This window comes from Triticum urartu, chromosome 1, assembly GCF_003073215.2.
Source record: "Triticum urartu cultivar G1812 chromosome 1, Tu2.1, whole genome shotgun sequence".
NCBI classification, from domain to species: domain Eukaryota; kingdom Viridiplantae; phylum Streptophyta; class Magnoliopsida; order Poales; family Poaceae; genus Triticum; species Triticum urartu.
This window is the reverse complement of record NC_053022.1, coordinates 419,296,972-419,316,593: the sequence shown is the minus strand read 5'-3', so window position 1 is coordinate 419,316,593 and position 19,622 is coordinate 419,296,972. Positions and strand designations below refer to the sequence as shown.

The 19,622-nt window shown below is 47.9% G+C and overlaps 1 protein-coding gene and 1 long non-coding RNA gene across 2 annotated transcripts; both read right to left on the bottom strand.

Annotated features, from left to right (window-relative positions):
• Positions 1-4,226: 4,226 nt before the first annotated feature.
• LOC125515581 (signal peptidase complex catalytic subunit SEC11A-like) lies at positions 4,227-6,772 on the bottom strand. The gene is made up of 8 exons (XM_048681081.1): positions 6,555-6,772; positions 5,897-6,009; positions 5,297-5,368; positions 5,119-5,154; positions 4,971-5,016; positions 4,717-4,804; positions 4,564-4,621; positions 4,227-4,475 (listed from the first exon to the last, which is right to left on the bottom strand). Exons 1-8 carry the CDS (start codon positions 6,631-6,633, stop codon positions 4,425-4,427), a joined length of 543 nt encoding a protein of 180 aa, XP_048537038.1. The 5' UTR covers positions 6,634-6,772; the 3' UTR covers positions 4,227-4,424.
• A 2,946-nt stretch (positions 6,773-9,718) lies between these two features.
• LOC125534974 lies at positions 9,719-10,562 on the bottom strand. The gene is made up of 3 exons (XR_007294570.1): positions 10,404-10,562; positions 10,145-10,262; positions 9,719-10,034 (listed from the first exon to the last, which is right to left on the bottom strand). It is a non-coding gene; the product is annotated as an uncharacterized LOC125534974 (long non-coding RNA).
• Between the last annotated feature and the right edge of the window lie 9,060 nt (positions 10,563-19,622).

The following is a 19,622-nucleotide window of genomic DNA, read 5'->3' as shown; positions in this document are numbered from 1 at the left end:
TCAGAGATAGACTACCCAAAGCCATCCCTCTTCTTTCAGCTCCAGTTAGCTTTGCTCTTTTCCTGTTTTCCTCATCATCATCTCCAACTTCCATTTCAGACACACCATTAGATTTTATTTTCTCCTCCTTATACCAGCCCATCTCAGTCACCTTATCCAGCTCTGCCCCAATTCTAAACATTAGAAAATCTGAAGAAGTTATTTCCACATGGGAAGGGATCTTCCCCACATCCCTAACCCACACTTCACTTTCACTTTTTCTTCATTAATAGTGTCCACGTCAATTTCTAACACAGGCCCTACAGCAGCAGCCACTTCACACATTCCAAAAAAAATGTCTAAAGCAATCTGGTACTTTCTTAAATTTCACCCAAGCAGTGTGCATTTTCCCAATTGCCAAATGATCAAGAGACCGGGGTTGTACCTTTATAATGACACCAGTCCCCAACAGATTGAAGTCATTGAACTTTGCTAGTTCCACCAACTTTGCTTTATTTGGGAATCTCATCATATAACAATTTTTTCCATATTCCTTTACTCTTCATTGCCATCCCCAATCAAACATTTCATTGAGAGCTTTTATCAGCTCAGTTTCATTGATCTGCCCATTCCTAATGATCACCACTCCTAAAGGATTTATATGCTCTGCAATTAAGACAGCCTTGTAGCTCTACACCAGCAACACTCCTAGACCTTTTAAAGCATATTCAACATATTTGGGTACTGGTTTCATTTGTTTCAGAAAGTTGCAGGCTCTGGTAATGTGGTTATCCCTACCACAAATTAAGCAGTGCCCCACTTTGCAATCTCTAGGTAAATGCTTGGGATGTTTGCATTTTCCACATACCTGTCTGTTGAACCTATCATTTCTACTCCTATCATCACTCATATTTTGTTGCCAAGCCCCACTGCTCACCTGATTCCTGAAGTCATTTCCTGAGCTATTTCCATTGCCTTTTGCTCTCTTCAGCACATTTTCCTCACCAGCATTAGTTTCTTTGACTGTTTCTTTACCATAGCTCATCATTGACTTATTTTTCCCACTATCTTCCACAAGCATCCCATTCTTGTTCATTCCCTGCACTAGTTGTGATAGTAATGCACTCAGGATCTGTTGCTGCTGACTAGAATTCATGCTTCCCTCTCCTTTATCTCTGCCATCTCTCTGATCTTCCCCAACATCTTCCCCTTTCCCAACTTCTTCCTTTCTATCCCCACTGTATTTTCTTCCTTCTTTGATCTGCCAAACCTTGCTCCCCCCAGATTCATCACTGGGTGCATTTGAGCTTCCAATACCTCTTCCAACGCTGAACCCAAATCCCGAATGCCCCCCCCCTTTGCCATGAAAATCGAAGGAATTTTCAGAGGAGTTGGATCTGCTTCTATCTCCTCCACCAAATTGCCCTATTTTTCTGACACTGGAATCACCAAATCTTCCTCCTCTGTTGGTCCTCCCCCCTCCAAAACCTCTCCCAAAGTTTCCAGCCATGTGTTCTACTTCCTCTCGTGGCGGCTGGGGGGTAAACCCTAGAATTAGATCAGTGCTCTCTCTCTCCCTCCATGTCTCTGCCTTTTTATAGGCTCACCCCACTCCTCCAGGACTTGGGCCTTCTCTCTATCTGGGCTTTCCAGAGCCCAGTAGGCCAAGTCCAAGTCCAGGTCAGTTTGCACCTTTTCACCTACCGGGCCACCAAACCTGGTTATCCATCTCTCCTTTGTTTTCCTTCATCCTCACTTTTTCCATCCCTCTCCTCCCCCCTTATGTGGGGTATGATTGGAGTATTTCTAATGTAAATTTCACCAAAGTCAAGGTCCTCCTCATCATACCATACAACAATGGGCTGGAAATTTCCATGCCTCATGTGCATTTGAACTGTTTTGGCTTCAACCACTTCATTATTCCTAGAATCCCACCCTGTGTTTTTTTTGTTATTTATCTCAACCTTTCCCTTTTCTCTATTCTCTTTTTCTCCATTTTCATCATTTTGGAGTTTGTGAATTTTTCTTATATGTTTTTCCTTTTTTCCATTCCTCTCTGCTCTTCCCAATCTCCCCAAAATAACCTCATCTACATCAATCGACGTAGTAAAGGTCAGGTATTTCGATCCACACATACCTGACGAAGTTGGAGAAGACACCCCCTCCCCCTCCTCGTTGGAAACCTCCCCGGTCAACAGCTAGAAGCGGTTGCCGGCCGGCGAGGCCCATACTGGAGGCGGGAAAGGGCACAAAGGCGCGGAGAACGCCTGGGGAAGCATGGAGAACGCCTTGGCAGCTCCGTGACCGCCCTCTTCTGCTTCCTCCTTGGTGTCACCATCTCCTCGTCGTCTTCCTCTATCACAATCGGCGCCATCCACGAGCCTGGTGCAGGCAGCCCCATCACCACCTCCATCGGCGGCGGCGACGGCTGGATCTGACTGTAGCGGAGGGATCTAAAGACCCTCCACTTGTGCCTCTGCTCCTGGATCGGGGATTCCGCCTTGAGCATCGCCCAAAGCAGAACCCCCATCGCTGGCTGCTTGTCGTAGTTGGGGAAGCAACGCTGGATCTCTTCTTCGTTCAGCTTGTCGCGCGCCATCTCCGTAGCGTCGTTGAGCATCTTCGCCTTCGGAAACCACCTGTTGATCTTCCTCAGCCTTCCCATCCGCACCTCGTCACCGTCGGCGACCGCCCACATCTGTTGCTCGCGGGTCATCATGAAACCCTAGCTCACGGCGTGGCGGAGCGGGGGAGAGCGGAGCGAGAGAGAGCGGGTCGTGCGGTGTGCAAGGAGGAGAAATGCGAGGAGTCGGGGCAGTCGGGGGACTAAAATATCCCCTCCGCTCCCCTCGGCCGCATTACTCACCTCGGGGCTCGCAACGTGACCAAGCCGCCCTCCATGCGCCGCAACTTTTGCAATATGACACGGGAACTGCATAGCTTGGCCAGGGGCAAAACCCGCGTCATCACGCCAGCCGCGCGCGTCCACCGTCACGTCCTCGGGTTGAGGAGGACCAGCCGCCTTCCTCGCCAGAGGAGAAAACCCAGCCGGAATTTCAGCAGCGATGCCCCTAGATCGGGGACGAACTCGCCGGAATTCCAGCAGCGATGCCCCTAGATCGGGGACGAACTCGCCGGAATTCCAGCAGGGATGCCCCTAGGTCGGGGACCAACTCGCACCGGAGCGGCTAAATTTCGTGTTTTGACCCTTTTCTGAAACCTATTCGAGATTTGACCCTAGTTTGAAAAAAATTCAAGATCTGACCCTTTTGCTATCGCCAGGGACCTTGGCGGTAGGGTATAACAGCCTACCACCAAGGTCCCTGGTGGTAGGGTTGCATGCCCTACCGCCAAAAACCTCCTAAGTATTGACTACAGTGCGTGCTCGTGTCTACTGCCAAGCACATTGGTGATAGGGTTGTGCAGGCTACCGCCAGCCTGGTTTGGCGGTAGCGATGTTTCCTACCGCCAAAGTCCCTGGCGGTAGGCTGTTAGACCCTACCGCCATGGACTCTGGCGGTAGCAAAAGGGTCAGATCTCGAAAAATTTTCAAACTAGGGTCAAATCTTGAATAAGTTTCAAAACATGAAAATTTGCCCACCGGAGCCGTGCATCGCACGCGAGACGTGTGTTGCCCGTCGTCATCCACACAGTATCCGCTCTACCCGTCATATCCGTCGATCGCTGCTAATGCTAGCTAGCCAGCTTCCGGGACTGGACGAGCTGAGTGCAGATTTATTATATCCTCCTGATCAGCATGCAATTTCAAAAGTCCAGCGAGGCATGACAACGTTATTGTGTTGGGAGAGCATGGCAAATTCATTTAGCAAGCACAGCAAATCCTGGCAAAAAACTGAATTGGACAGATTTGCCATGCTTGCTAAAAAAATTGCCATCCCTCAGACAATATAAATTGCCATGAAAAAGTTATAATTTCCAAGCTCCTCAGAGAACGTTCGCTGGTTATCAAATCCATCTGAAACAGTACATTTCCATCCAGGAGATGGCAGCAATAGTTTGCAAGTTACTTGCCAGCATAGATCAAACTGTAGATTTGTGCATGTACACACAGACAGCACATATTTACAAGTTCCAGTTCCAATTCCCAAACTCTAGGCTCAATCAAAAATAGGAACAACCAGATTGCAGCAAACCACAGCGGGTTTGACCTAACAGAACGCCTCCTGCCATCGACGAATTTGATTTTCCTTTTCCTGAAAATATCAACTGTTGCACCCAATGCAATATAAAGATCAAAATCATTAGTTAAGACCATGAGAAGATGACTGTTGCATAAGAGACGGGTTTAGGCTTCTTTAGGGCAGAGACAACAGTCAAAACAGATAAAAATACATCTTCCATTCGGTACACGGTGCAAAAAAACTTGGTCTGCCCTGGATTACATTTGCACTACAAGATCAAGCTATGTGCTAAGGTTGACAGCTTCACTCTTTTGATGTTATGACAAGAAGGCCCAGTGCGCCAATCAGAAGGTACTGCAGCAACAGGCATCACATATTAGCATTTCATCAGTGCTTCAAACTCAGGAGTAGGCTGGTCAGTACTTAAAAGGAATAAACATACCTTAATGATCGGCTTCTCAGTCATCACAATCGTAACCCACCCAACATATGGTAGATAGCTGTTCATGTAACAAAAGGGTAATGCCAGCTGAATTATTTTATACCAGTATGAAGGCAGAAATGTGAATGTGATACAAATTTTCTAGGCACTCACCCTACAGCCCGCCCCATAATGTGATGCTTCTGAAGCCAAAGCTGCCCTTGTGCATACAGAAGTCGGTCATCCCCAAAATTATTATCGCCTGAAAAGGCAGTTTGTCACTTGAGATACAACAGCGCAGTGGCACCCAATGTAAATTATAAATTGCTAGCTGTTGACTATTATTGCCGGGATTGCAAAAACTACTTGGATAGTCAGCATATCACTGAAGAAAAACCTATGGCATTCAAACAGAAAATGACAGATACCTTTTGTGAGGATGTCAACTTCTCCACTTTCTTGCCGTTCATGAACCTATACATTGAGAAAAGTAAACTCAAAACTAGCATGAAAAAACTTGCAAGTCAAATATGCATATATATGGTGATTGATCACATGACTTCACAATTTTATTACCTTGATCACACGGTGAACAATTGGAATTTCACGGCCCTGCATAAATAAATGTCCAGATGTAATCTTAGTGTCTTGAACATCAAATACAAGCACACACAATGAAATATAGGACAAAATCATGGGTTCATGACCCAGCTAATAATTTACGGCTTACAAAGTACAATAATTGAGTACTTACATCAATATTAAAAACAACTATTTCTCCAGTGCGGATAGGTTCTTTGCTCATGTGCAAAAACAGAATATCACCCTGCAAAACAGATAATTAATGATACAGGGACACTATGCAAATGATAACACCCATTTTAGCCTACAGAACGCAAAAATGGCACTGGAATAAAAACAGAAAACTGAGAACATGGCATGGTGGTAACAGTAATCTCAAAAGGAAACTTGGATGAATTAGAACAAGATCTTAAAGGCGATAGGACAGTCCTTCACTTACAACCCAATGGAGGCCAATTATATTCTTATTCATATGAGAAAATCATGGGAATAATCCACTTTATGTGTTGCACATGCAACTTTGGGATTTCATATTGGTCAAATATTAACTTCAAATTACAAAAACAAATGTGTATGTCCACTTGCGGGTGTGCTTGGGCACCCTCTAATTCGACTCTGTCCGTTCACTTAGAAAGTATTTTATCAAAATTCCTGTCTAACCCAGAGGATAAAGTCGAATTAGAGGGTATCTAAAATGGCCCTCAAGAATCTAATAATCAGATGCATATACAAAATTTAAGGGGTTCTCGCACTGCATAAGTAGGCAACAAACCCTTTTAAATCCAGGCTCCATGCTACCAGAAAGAACCACCACAACTGGCGATTCGCTCCCTGTCGCGACCATCAATCCCTTCCATATGATCAATGCTGAGGTAACAATCATACCTGCCATGGGGAAAAAATCATGACTTCCTCTGTGAGAACATTGTTGCAACCAACAATTACCAATATCTAAGAGCAGCAAAACCCCAAAATAACTAACAAGTAAGGTGCCATGCTCCCCTCTTTCCCTATATACCACGAATCTATAAACTGATTTTCAGAAGCAAGGAGCAATATCGCTAGTAGTAGTAGGGTAAAAACAACACGGCCGAAAATCCCAGTATAGTCCTCTAAGGCTGTCAGTCCAATGGAGTGGCTCGTGTACATTTCAGTGCGTATGATTCTTCCAAGAAAACAACTCCAAAAAGCTCTTAGGACCAGATCAAGAACCCCAAAAGCCTTAATGCCCCAAATTGCTATTTTCTTCAGATCCTCTCTGCCGCAATCTGGCACGCGAAAACACGACAGAACCGCGCCTTTCAGATCAAAACCCAAACTGGTCCACAGGGTAAAACCCCTAACCGTGAATTCCGCCGCGATACAACCGAAAATACATCTATCAAGTACGCGGAGACGAAGAAGAGATGGGAGAGCAAAAGAGGCGTCACCGAGGCTGATGATCTGCGTGACGACCTGGCGGACCTGCATCGACCGGATCGACTCCACCTGGTCGCCGATGAACCCCATCTCGCCCGGCTGGCTCTCAGCGGGGATCTCTCTCCCGGCGACGTTTCTTCCGAGGGGAGGGGGCGGCGGAGAACTCACGGTTGCGAGGACTGGAACGGAAAGAAGGTCCGCGTTTTTTCGACTCCTTTTTGCAGACAGGACCCCGCGGGTTGCTGGATATTAGCTTCCGATCCGACGCGGCTCGCTACACGTCAGAGGACGGATTTTAGTGCGTTGGATAGATATCGGACGGATGGTAAGCTCGGTGTTAATGCGTTCGGCTCGTTTCGGCACGGCCCATGTCAGCTAATCCATATCTGTTCGTTGAATTGGGATGGGATGGCTATGTAGGTTCCATTCTTTGAATCTTTGGTTTTTTTTTTGGTTGACCGTAAAGTAAGCCCGGGCTTTCAATCCCCGTCAAAAGAAAAAGTCCAGGCTAGCAATCAACTAGGAGCAGCTATGCTGGAGTTTATATTGTGTGACGATTCGTACCAGCGAACATACACTGGACCAGTCAAATTACCAGAATATCGCAATTGTTTGTTGATATCTTTGGTGGCAAAGAAGACAGCTAGTCAGAGAGGTGAGGATGTACAAACTACAAAAAAAATAACTCATGTTGTTATTGCATTGGCCCTTAACTATGTTCGTGCAACAGGGACAAGCAAGGTCATTCCAAAAATCAAAAAGTGACCGGTTTTCCATGCAGGACAGCAGGTGTTGAATGTCGGTTTTTCAGAGGGCGAATATAATGTTGCATGTGGAGCAGTTATCGATGATCGCAAAGGAATTTTCATAAGAGCTTCAACGGAAAGGTTGGAACGTGTAGCTGATGTCGTCTCAGCCGAGGCAGCGGCCTACTTGAGGGACTCAAATTAGCTCACAATACTGGATGTTCTAGGTTTTTTTGTGGGAATGGATGTTCTAGTTTGGTGATGCGAACAGACAATATTATAGTGGTGGATGCTCTTAATCAAAATGAAGACATTCCATGGTGGCAGTGCGGTGCTAGAAGATTTGTCGTAGTATCTTGGCAGACTTCGGGAAAGTTACTATTGAGCATTGTATTAAAGAGTCAAATTATGTAGCTCATGAATTAGATGGATGAGAACGGGCGAATAACCCTTCTGTTTGGGATGACGCTCCTCCAGAATTTATCAAGAAATTGTTAGCAAACGATGTAACTGTTATAATCAGTTAGAGTTTAGCCGGGAGGATGATCCCCCATCCTTTTTTATTGCCTTATGTTTTACACGATGTAACCCTTTTTTTTGCGAGATCACGATGTAACCCTGTTGACAAAGCAATAAATCACTAAGAGGCTTTCCCGCTCAAAAAACATCTGGCCACGAACGAGGGGAGGCCACAGCTTTAGGCCCTGTTGAGTTGTATTGTAAAAAAAGGCCCTGATTTTTTTAAAACAACGGAAATGACTTGCCATTTTTAGTGAAAAATGGCGCTATTAGGTTGATATTTGTTTCTCAAAATAATGGTAAAATAATTGTAGAATCCCTCTAAAAGAATATCTTGTAGATTTTCAAAACTGTTTTAAAGAAAATTCCTTTGGGTGCAGCATTAAGAAAAGTTTGGATCGTAGCAATGCTAGGTCACATCATTATGTCCTTATATTGAAATTTCTATTTTTTGTGGGAAGTCTTTTTACTAAGTTTCAACTCTAGCCTATCACAGCTTGTTTGGAATTAAACGGCTTTATCATCATTGTTGTTGTTGGAAAGTCTTCTTATTAAAATTTCAACACCCATCCCCGCCTTTTTTTGCATTGTTGTGAAAATTGGGAGACCTATCATTGTGTCATTATACCTCCCATCTCATTTTTGCCACTACCATCACCAGCTCATCCTCTTTCTCGTCGTCGCCTCCACCTATACCCCCATCCCCTTTAGCATCGCCCATGGCTACATGTTGTCGTACAAGACACCGGCTACCCTACAAGGATATCCCAAGCCTAGGGGACTAGTTTTACTTGTTTGGTGAGATATTGGCTTCACCATCATTCATCAGCCTTCTAGCCATCCCCCTCCTCCTCCATGTCCTCTCATCTCCTCGTGTTTGGTGTTGGTACCTTTCCCTCCCATTTACGCTTCTCTCCTTCTGTTCGAGTCTCGCCCTCATCTCCTCTCCCTCACTTCTCTCTTCTTCATTCTTCATCCCCTGGTTCACCTCCCTCATTGCTCCCATTTTTTCTCCCTCGTAATTCGAAGGGTTGTGTACATTCATCCAATAAAAAGTATGGAGTGAAAATTGGTGTGATGTATTGTTTAATTTTATAAACCTATGATCTATATTGGTTTGCGTCTTTTGGGTACACTATGTGATACATTTATGCATTCAATTCATTTTGGATTGGAGTTAACATAGATAAATTTGTGATACTCTTGACATTAACCAGGTTTGTTTATATTTACTTTTGCTTAGAATGCTGAAATTTTGTTGAAAAGAAATAATCTTTTGCAGGAAATTTCTATCACCTAAAAATATCTTACAAGAAAATAACTAGAGTTCACCATCCATCCGTGCCCTAATGAGCATGACTACTGCACATTTGCACTTGCGCATTTTTATCGAGAAGGAGGGTTGAGGAGGGTCAACCCTCGGCCTTTGCATCCATTGATCTGCACAACCACATATTATTGTTTATTCAGCATTGCCAAGTAAAGCCAAGCATGGATGCCAAACAAGTCAGTTTTAATAAAGAAGAGAGAAGAAAAAGGAAAGCTGATTTCAGAATGAATCTGCCTCGACAGGTGTATTTGTAATGTTGAAATTTCATTGAAAATAGTTCATCTTTCGCATGAAATTTCGATCTCCTATGCATACTTCTTAAAGTTGTAATGAGAGTTCAACATCCATTAGTTTTAAACCGCGGGCCATTCCAAATAGCGACATCATCAAACAGCTATAGCGCAGCAATAGCGATATAGCCTGTTATTTTGTAATTTTACCAGACAATTGTAAATAAACACCATTTAGCGGCACCCTAATCAAATTGTTATAGCGTGGCTATAGCCGTCTATTTAAAACTTTGTTCGTGACCCTATTAAGCATGACCATTGCGGCATTGCACATTAAAAGCTGGGTCTCAAAATCGCAAGACGACCTCGAGTATAAGTATATGTCGAATACAGATAATGAGATAATTTGATGATACAAAAGATACAGGGCCTTGATACGATGCAAGATAACTACGCGTATTGTACTAGATCACAAAGGACTAGGTCATGACGTAGAACATCTAACAGAGCAAGACTGAATTATTTATGTGAGAGCTCCGACGACGTAGAGCCGCAGCTAGAGCCTGTGGTGATCTGTAAGACTGTAACCGTGGGCATGCATGCTGCATGGATCCCCTTCAATCGCAGCACAGCTCGCAAAGCCAGCAGCAACAGAGCGCGGCAAGGCTGGAGAAAACGAATCAAGGAGAAAAACGGCAGGGTGAGCAAGCCAAAATGAGATTGAAATGATAGAAGGAAAATATGGTGGGCGTTTTTAGCCATGCCCATGCGCGCACCATCCTTCGATGAAGCTGGTCTCCCCACGCCCACGCTGCTTGGTCCTGCGGCGCCACGGCCCGCAGCAGCATCTCCTCCTGCCGCCTGCCTGCTGTTTCGGGTCCACCGTCGGGTAGCCTATGCAGCAATTGATCAAGCGCAAGAAAATTAGAGCTGAGATAGATAGATAGATCATTTACAGCTCACTGAAGAATTAGCCAGTGGTCTGTTCTTCGACATGGAGATGATATTTTGAGATGTGTGGATCGAGATCGTCACCTGGAGGAGGCTGCGGCTGTCCGTTCTCCATATCGACGGATCGATCGATCTCGGATTGATCCTTTGTTCGTTCGAGCTATGCATGCAACTACATATGTAGCTAAGATATATGGTTATATATATGTGCACGCATGGTGGCTGTGCCTCCCTCGATCGATCGATATACTTTCCCGCATGTGAATTACTTCCATTTCCAATTCATTCGTTTGGGCTTATTATTCCCCTATTCTAAAAGCAGGCAGAAAGGAACGTGGACGTGCGTGCGCGCATGCGTGGGCTGACCTAGCGAATAACAAGATTGACAAGTAAGAGATCTACTATCATGTTCGATCAGTCCTCTTTGTCGGTTCGTCGACGGAGGTCGAACTCGGCTACTCCGGACGGGGGATATCGGCGGCGTAGCGTCACCGACCATGTGCAGAGTTCAGAGGATGCGTGTGCATGCAGCCGCTGCATGGCCGGCCGAGGAGGGAATAGAATAGGTTCCCGCCCGGCTCTGACGTTCCGATTTCTTCCGTCCATGTCGAATGTCTAGACTTTGCACCTTTGTTCTGCCACGTGAAAGGCTACAGCTATTCCGTTTGAACCTTTTTCCCGATTTGTTTGCTTTTTAATGTAAGCGTGATCGTCTGTCAATGTCGACACATTCGTGTGGTGGGGGTATATGTACCCCTTTTCTTCTTCTAGGATATAAAGTTGGGAAGTGTGCTTGATATATTCCACCGGCCAAACACTCCCGCGCTATCGTGTTCCAACAGGTCGCCCGACCACAGTCCCATGCTGTCTATCACCCAACCCATTCTGCTCTTTTGTTGTTGTTGCAAAACTTCCGCTCTATTCATCAAACATTACGATTACAAGTAATATAAATTACTCTATATTCATAGACCACCTAGCAACGACTACAAGCACGGAAACAAGCAGAAGGCGTACCGCTGCCATCGCCCCTCCCTCACCAAAGCCAGCAAACCCTTGTTATAGTAGGCAGTCGTGAAGTCGTCTTGATAAGGCCCAAAGGACAGACACACTAGAACAACAATTGTCGCCGAAGAAGAGAAGCATATATTGGAAGGATCCAACATGTACATACACGAACATAGACTAGATCCAAACAGATCTATTGAAAACAAAAACAAACACCGAGCGAATTCCACGAGGTTCAACGGAGATATACCTCCACACGCTCTCCGACGACGCTAGCTGCACTGCTGGGAGGGGGGGGGGCAAGGCGAGGAAAATCCTATTCCATCTTCAAGGAGCCGTCGCCACCTCGCCTTCCTGAGCATAACCACTTTGAACTGAGTAATAACATCAACATGTGAACACATGGTTTCAAGAGGGAAACCCCTCAAATCAGGGCAAAATCACAGGCCAAAGACACCCAAATATTTTGCTCTCCAATGAAGGTTGAACAGTTTCATAGTAGATTCTTTGTAGGTGGCCCCCTGAATTCAACTGGAGTGGCTCCCTTCATCCCTCTATTACCAATCATAATCCTTCACATCAACTTACTTGTAAAAGAATTAAGTAACCTTTTATAGATGTAACATTAATCCAGTATAGCCAACCACAACCAACTGTCAAGCTACCAAAAGAAACACCAGGACATGAGACCATCAACGACTTTGCACGATCAGCAAATCTCACCTCCTCGTGGTAGCAAAAGAAAAACCAATATCGTACACATCTATAGTATGCATGTGGTGTGGGCTTTATTAATTTAAAGCTGGTCACTTCCCATCGTGTCTTCGTTCAAAAAAAATTGTATCATCTCCTCGAATCATCGAATTTGCTGCCCCCGTTCTATGATCAGTCGCACCACAGCTCACAAAGCCACCAGCAGTAGAGCGTAGCGATGCTAAGATCAAACAAGAAGCATCACAAGCGGAAATCCAGTTTGGCTTTATGGAGCATATGCTTCTGCGTGCCAAAAAAAATATTGTGCCAATATTTTTTTTAAAGATGTGCTCATTGTCACACTCAAATGCTACCTGTAAATTTTTAGAAGAAAAGCTTAAGCATTTTGGCATATGAAAAAAAAACAAGTCGAACAACAAATGTTATCTCCAAATTTTACACTTAATTTATTTTTTCCACGGATGAAGCACTGCTATCCGTTTTGCATGAAAATTGCCAAGCATGCTTGTTACACTAACATGAATATAAAAAAAATCATTTTTTAAATTTATTTACTATTATTTTTAATTTACTGTTCATCGGTGAGCATATGTGTTGGAATAAGTCACGGCGTGTGTGATCGGGCTCGTCGGGCGCGTCAGGTGTGCGCGGGACGGGCGGGACACACTGCTGCCGTCGGGCTCGTCGGACTTGTCGGGCGCGTCGGTGACGTGCGGGACGGGCGGGACGCAGAAGCGTGGCGTATGTGTGTAGCGTGTATACACTCGAGTCTGACACGTAGAGCAGGGCGTTGGCAAGTGTGCCGGCCAAGTTTGCTTGATGCGTGTGAGTTAGTTAGCTGATTGTTAGCAGTGACCGGTGAAGATGGCCGCGTCGTGCGCGTAGCGCGCACGTAGTGCGCACGGCCGGGCTGATGGATTGCATGCAGGGTAGCTAGCTAGGCGGCGTGCGTACGTGCGCACAGGGAAACGTGGGCGCTGCGTTGTTGTGCCACTACAAAGCCATGGCCACGAGTGTATTTGTTGAGGAGAGTTTTTGGGGTTTTGGGAAAAGTAACGGGGCTGTGAAGCCGGGTGAAACTTCATTGTACTGTGTGCTCCTTCTTCTTCTATCTCCATCCATCAGTGTGAGAGAGCGGTTTCAACAATTGGTATACAGAGCTTTGGTTCGGGCGATCACCGGCGACCATGGCGCTCGTCCCACACGGCGGCGGCGCGGGCGGATCGGTGACGATGGCGATGCCTTTGCTGACCGCGGACAATTACACGGTCTGGGCCATCAAGGCGCAGGCGATCCTCGACGTCCACAATGTATGGGAGGCGGTGGCGCCGGGCGACGCGGCGGTGAACGCGCCGAAGGACAAGATGGCGCGCGTTGCTTCTCGGGGCGTTGTCGGAGGATGTGCTGCTGCAGGTGTCGACGAAGCTCACCGTCAGGGAGGTATGGGACTCCCTGAAGGTGAGGTTCGTTGGCGCTGATCGGGTCCGCACGGCGAGGCCGGGGACGCTGCGTGGCGAATTCGACCGGATGAAGATGGCGGACGGTGAGGAGCTCGACGTGTACGGCAGGAGGCTCGCGGCGATGGCGGCGAGGTATGCCAACCTCGGGGAGACGCTGGGCGACGCGGCACTTGTCAAGAAGTTGCTGGATACGGTGCCGGATTGCCTCTTCCCCGTCGTCGCCGGCATCGAGCAGTTCCATGACGTGACGACGATGGCGTTCGACGAAGCGCTCGGGCGGCTGCGTGCGTTCGACGAGCGGGTTCGGCGCCGTGGACAAGACGGCGGCGAGCGCGGAGGTGAGCAGCTGCTCATGACGGCGGCGCAGTGGGCAGCATGGGAGCGTCGACACGGCGGTGCTCGGGACGACGACGACGGGCGCAGCGTGGCGTTGGGGAGCGGCGGCAACAGGCGCAGGCGCTGCTACAAGTGCGGGGAGCACGGGCACTTCCGGCGCGAGTGCCCGCAGCTGCGAAAAGGACCGGCGGCGGAGCATGCACTCTTGGCCGGCGCCAACGTCGACGATGATGGACTCCTCTAGGCCGTGGCTTAAGGGGTGTGTGTTGGAATAAGCCACAGCGTGTGTGATCGGGCTCGTCGGGCCCGTCGGGTGCGCGCGGGACGGGCGGGACACACTGCTGCCGTCGGGCTCGTCAGACTTGTCGGACGCGTCGGTGACGTGCGGGACGGGCGGGACGCAGAAGCGTGGCGTATGTGTATGTAGCGTGTATACACTCGAGTCTGGCACGTAGAGCAGGGCGTTGGCAAGTGTGCCGGCCAAATTTGCTTGATGCGTGTGAGTTAGTTAGCTAATTGTTAGCAGTGACCGGTGGAGATGGCCGCGTCGTGCGCGTAGCGCGCACGTAGTGCGCACGGCCGGGCTGATGGATTGCATGCAGGGTAGCTAGCTAGGCGGCGTGCGTACGTGCGCACAAGGAAACGTGGGCGCTGCGTTGTTGTGCCACTACAAAGCCATGGCCATGAGTGTATTTGTTTTTTTAGCATCAGTACAGACACAAGCGCTCATATACACGCGCATACACTCACCCCTATGAACGCACACACGCACACCCTACCCCTGTGAGCACCTTCGAAAGACTGAGCCGGCATATCATCTTGAGATTTATAAAATCACCGTAGGCGCTTCGTCGTCGACGGGAACGTCTCCTCCCACTGAAAGCGCATCGTCGGAAATTCTGAAATAAATCCAGAAACAATGCGAGCACCAGGATTTGAACCCTGGTGGGTTGGGGATACCACTATCCACCTAACCAACTCAACCGCAGGTTGATTCGCCACGAGTGTATTTGTTGAGGAGAGTTTTTGGGGCTCTGGGAAAAGTAACGGGGCTGTGAAGCCGGGTGAAACTCCATTGTACTGTGTGCTCCTTCTTCTTCTATCTCCATCCATCAGTGTGAGAGAGCGGTTCCAACAATATGCTCTCTACAGTCAAAACGGCCATCCCAGAACCATCAGAGGGCGCGAACCAACCTGTGGTTGAATGTTTAGGCAGACAGTGGTATACCCAGCCTGCCAGGGTTCAAGTCCTGATGCTCGCATTTATTTTAGATTTATTTCAGGATTTTCGGCGATATGAGTTCAGTGGGAGGAGACGTTCCCGTCGGGCTCAGTCTCTCAAAGTTGTTCATAGGGATATGGTGTGCGTGTGTGCGTTCATAGGGTTGAGTGTATGCACGTATATACGAACGCGTGTGTTTGTACTGATGTTAAAAAAAGAACCATCAGAAGGCTTTTTAATCAGAGGCTGAATAATAATTTTTATTTTTTTCAGAATCACCGGGGGGAGCTCCCCACCTGAATATATTACTCAAAAGCCGCTGGAGCAGCAAGCACAGAATTACAAAGGCACGGCGCAGCGTGCAGAGAGGTAGGAACGCCACGAGTAGACGTCGTCCTTGTCACATGTTGTCATGAGATGATGTGACCAAAGATCTAGGTCGGAGATGAGAGCTTTGAGGGTTATTACAGAACGTTGATCAATGTTCCTAAACAGCCTGTCATTGCGTGCAGCCCATATCTTTCAGAGGAGAGACATGAGAATAAAAGACCAAGCCTTGTGTGGCAGGTGGTGAGGTAGCGGAACGTCCCAAAGTTTGATGATGCCCTCCACTTGAGGCAGGATGCCCAGCCGTTGCCAGACTCGGTTAGCGAGGGGGCAGGTGAGGAAGAGATGCATGGAGTCCTCGGTTAGCATAACACAACGAGGGCATGTGTCCGTGGAGATGATCTGTTTGTGGGCAAGGTTGGCCTTGGTGTTGAGTCGATCCTTGAAGAGGAGCCAGCTGAAAAAATTTATCTTGTGTGGCACCTTGGAGCGCCAAATGAGGGGGCGAGAAGATTGCTGTCCGGACGCGCCATGAGAGTGCCATAAGCATGCTTGGTGGAGAAGGCAAGACCCCGTAGTAGGAACCTTTGGTCTTCCTCAGCCGAGGGGACGAAATCCTGCAAAACAGCCAACAACGCAACAAGCTCTTGTTTTGCCAGAAGGGAGAGACGGTTACGGAGGTTAGCTTGTAAACCATATCGCAACACATTTGCCACCTTAACCAGCTGAAGAGTGGAGTGTGAGAATAGGTGAGGGAAAGTGTGAGCTAGAGGTGTTGGGGTGAGCCAAGTGTCATGCCAGAAGTAAGTGTGCGTCCCACTGTTTGTTAGGACGAAGGAGATGAACTGTAGAGTGGATATTTGCTGTGCAATGGCACGACAGAGGAAGGAGTTCTGGGGTGGGGGTGAGACTAGAGCATTTGGGTGTTGAAGATCCAGCCAATCCAGCCAGGGGGTGGAGGAGGAAGTGATGGCCTTGGCTGCAAATTTCATGAGCAGGCAATTATTCTGAAGATGCAAGTTTTTGAGACCTAAACCACCATATTTTTTTGGAATGCAAACGTTTTTCCATGCAATAAGGCATTGGGCACCTGAAACTGAATCCTCCCCTGCCCAGAAGAAAGCTCTACGTAAGGAGTCTAGCATTTTTAAAACTTTTTTGGGAAAACGAAAGACATACATGAAGTAGGCGAGTAGGGAGTCTAGGACTGCGAAGATAAGAATGAGGTGATCGCCTTTGTCAAGCAACTTAGCGCGCCAGCCAGCCAGCAGCTTACGGGAGCGTTCTAGGATGGGGTCGAAGGCGTTGGATGGAGGTTTAGTAGGGGAGAGGGGGAGGCCATGGTAGGTTTGGGGGAAGGAGGCGTGTGAGCAGCCCATGGCAAGGGCAGTGTCGTTAGCAGCGGTGTCATCTCTGTGTAGGGTTGCAAGCGTGGTTTTGGAGAAGTTGATATTTAACCCAGTGGCATTGGCGAAGTTGGTTAGAATTACTTCTAGTGCTGCAGCGGCAGCAGACAAGGCGGCGAAAACGATCAGCGTATCGTCTGTGTACTGGAGGATGGTGGGGGTAGATGAGAGAAGATGGGGTGGTGGAGCGAGGTGTGTGTGTTTTTGAAGATAAGTTGTTGGAGCAGATCTGCTACAATGAGAAAGAGGTAGGGGAAGATGGGGTCACCCTGCCGTAGGCCATTTTTGCAGTCTATCAAGTTGCCTGGGACACCATTCAAAAGAATGGCGGTTTTGCCTATAACAAGGATGTTCTGGATCCAGCTACGGAAGATGTGGGAGAAGCCCCGGGCGAGGAGGATCTTGTCAAGTGTCGGCCAAGCGACGGAGTCGAAAGCTTTCCGGAAATCAAGCTTGAAAATCATAGTAGGCTTTTTCTTAGTGTGGCATGAGCTGATAAGGTCGGCAGCAAAGATGTAGTTCTCAGCGATATTCCTCCCCAGTATAAACCCTGTCTGATTGCCATGTACTAGCAAAGGAATGAAGGGCTTGAGACGAGTGGTCAATACTTTGGCAACAACTTTGATTGGGCAATTTTGGAGCGAGATGGGCCAGAAAGTGTCAGGGGAGGTAGGCAGATCTTTTTTAGGAAGAAGAACAATGTGAGCCCAGTTTACTCGTTCCGTGTCGGCCGTGCCTTGATGAAATTGGGAGAATAAGGGGAGAACGAGGCTTTTTACAGTGGGCCAATATGTACGGTAAGCCGCAGGCCCAAAGCCATCTGGGCCAGGGCTGGCCTGAGGGTTCATATGGAAGAACGTTGTTTTTATTTCTGGTTCCGAGAAGTTTTCATGCAAGACATGTAAGCCAGGAGTGGGTTTAGGGTAAATGTCCGAAAGGTCAAACGCCCATGACTTATTAATAGGAGTACCAATGAGGGATAAAAAAGTCATGGAGGATCTTGGCCTTTTGATGATGAGAGGAGAAATCGTGGCCATTCTGAGTGAGAGTAAAAGATCTTGTTTTTCCTAAGGCGTTGTGAGGCAGAGATGTGATTTTTTGTGTGTTTTCTCCGCCATTGATAGCCTGGGAAACCTTGGCACGCCACCGCCAGTACATCATCTTTTCTTGGATAGTGCATTTGAGTAGAGAGATGATGATCTTGCGAGTGAGGATCTCTATTTGCGAGAGGGGCCTACGTTCTTCAGCATGATCCAGGGTCGAGATGGCTGTTTCGCAGCGGGATTCGTGAAGAGGGGTGGGAATGCGAGAGTGAGCCCAAGATTTGAGTTCGGATCGTGATTTTTTGAGAGCTGCGGCGAGGATAGAAGCCGAGTTGGTTGAGGGGGAGGGCGAGGGTGAGCAGCACCTTGAGATGATGACATTGCATGGGCGAAATTTGGACCAACCAGGTTCGAATTTGAAGAAGTTGGAGCGTGGAATCATAGTGGTGACGTGTACGAGCAGCAGAACGTGGTCAGAGGTGAAACTTGTGAGAGAGGACAAGGAGGTATTAAGGAAAGCATCTGCCAAGCAAGATTAAAGAAGGCATGATCGATTCTTTCCAAGGTGGGCAAGGATCGGTTGTTAGACCACGTAAATTGTCGGTCGAGGAGCGATAGTTCAATGAGGGCCAGGATGTCGATAACGTGGTTGAAAGCGCTAGCTTATGATTGTCGAAAGGCGGAGTTGTTTTTGTCTGAAGGAAAGCGTAGGAGGTTGAAGTCGCCAAGAACGAGCCAAGGAGTATCGTCTGGTTGTGAGATGGAGAGGAGCTCATCGAAGAATGCCTGTTTGAGGGCATGGGTAGAGGGGCGTAGATGTTAGTGATGGTGATGTCGAGGGCACAAGCAGTTGATCTTAGGGTTATGGTGGAGGAGAAGTTTTGGTGTGAGTGCGAGATGACCTGGAGAGAGGAGGAGTTAATGTCGGTTATGGTGTCGTCGGTCGTGCCAATGGCGGGCAGTGGAAAGGCTTGGTCGAGGTGGAAGGGTAAGAAAGAGAGTAGTTTGGCATCGGTGTAAGATTCTAGTTTAGATTCCTGCAAGAGGGCAATGTGAGGATTGATCGCTACGAGTTGAGAAAGGACAGCGGCACACTTGTCATCATCACCCAGAGCACGGATATTCCAGGAGCAAATAGAGATTACATCATTACTCATAAATGTTTTTTACACCACAGACGGATGACACAAAGCGCGGAGGAGTACATGAGACCTACTACAGCAGATGAGGCAGCAGAATGCCAAGCAAAAGGCAAAACATACAGAGTCCAAAAGGGCAGCGAGGCATGACACACGTAGCAACTAATAGACACGGACGTCGACATCCAGTGGGCCCCTGACATCCGGGGACCATGCATGGCTGGTGCAGCAATCATGGCGCGGCATCATCACCAGAGGCAACATCCTCAGAGGAGAGGATGGCGTCGAGGTGGCCGTCGTCCGTGCCACAGAGGAGCGCGATGGTGGCCAAGTCTTGAGCAGAGGCAGGGGGCTGTCGGCAATGTCAAGACGGGCATCCTGGATGGCACGGCCAATGGCTAAGTCGACGACGGAGGCAGAGAGGCAAGCAGCCTTGGCCTTGACAGCTCTGGCGAGCATGGGGGAGTACTTGGTCTCCTTGCCAGCAAGGCGCGCGCTACGACGAAGCTTGTCCTTGAAGATGGAGTGGTCGCGAGCAGACCTGCGGCGCTCCTTGCGAACAGTGCTCTCATGGGTGTCAAGATCCTGGAGAGGGAGAGTTGTGTCCGCCGCAGCAGGAGCTGTGTTAGAGGCTATGGCAGGGACATG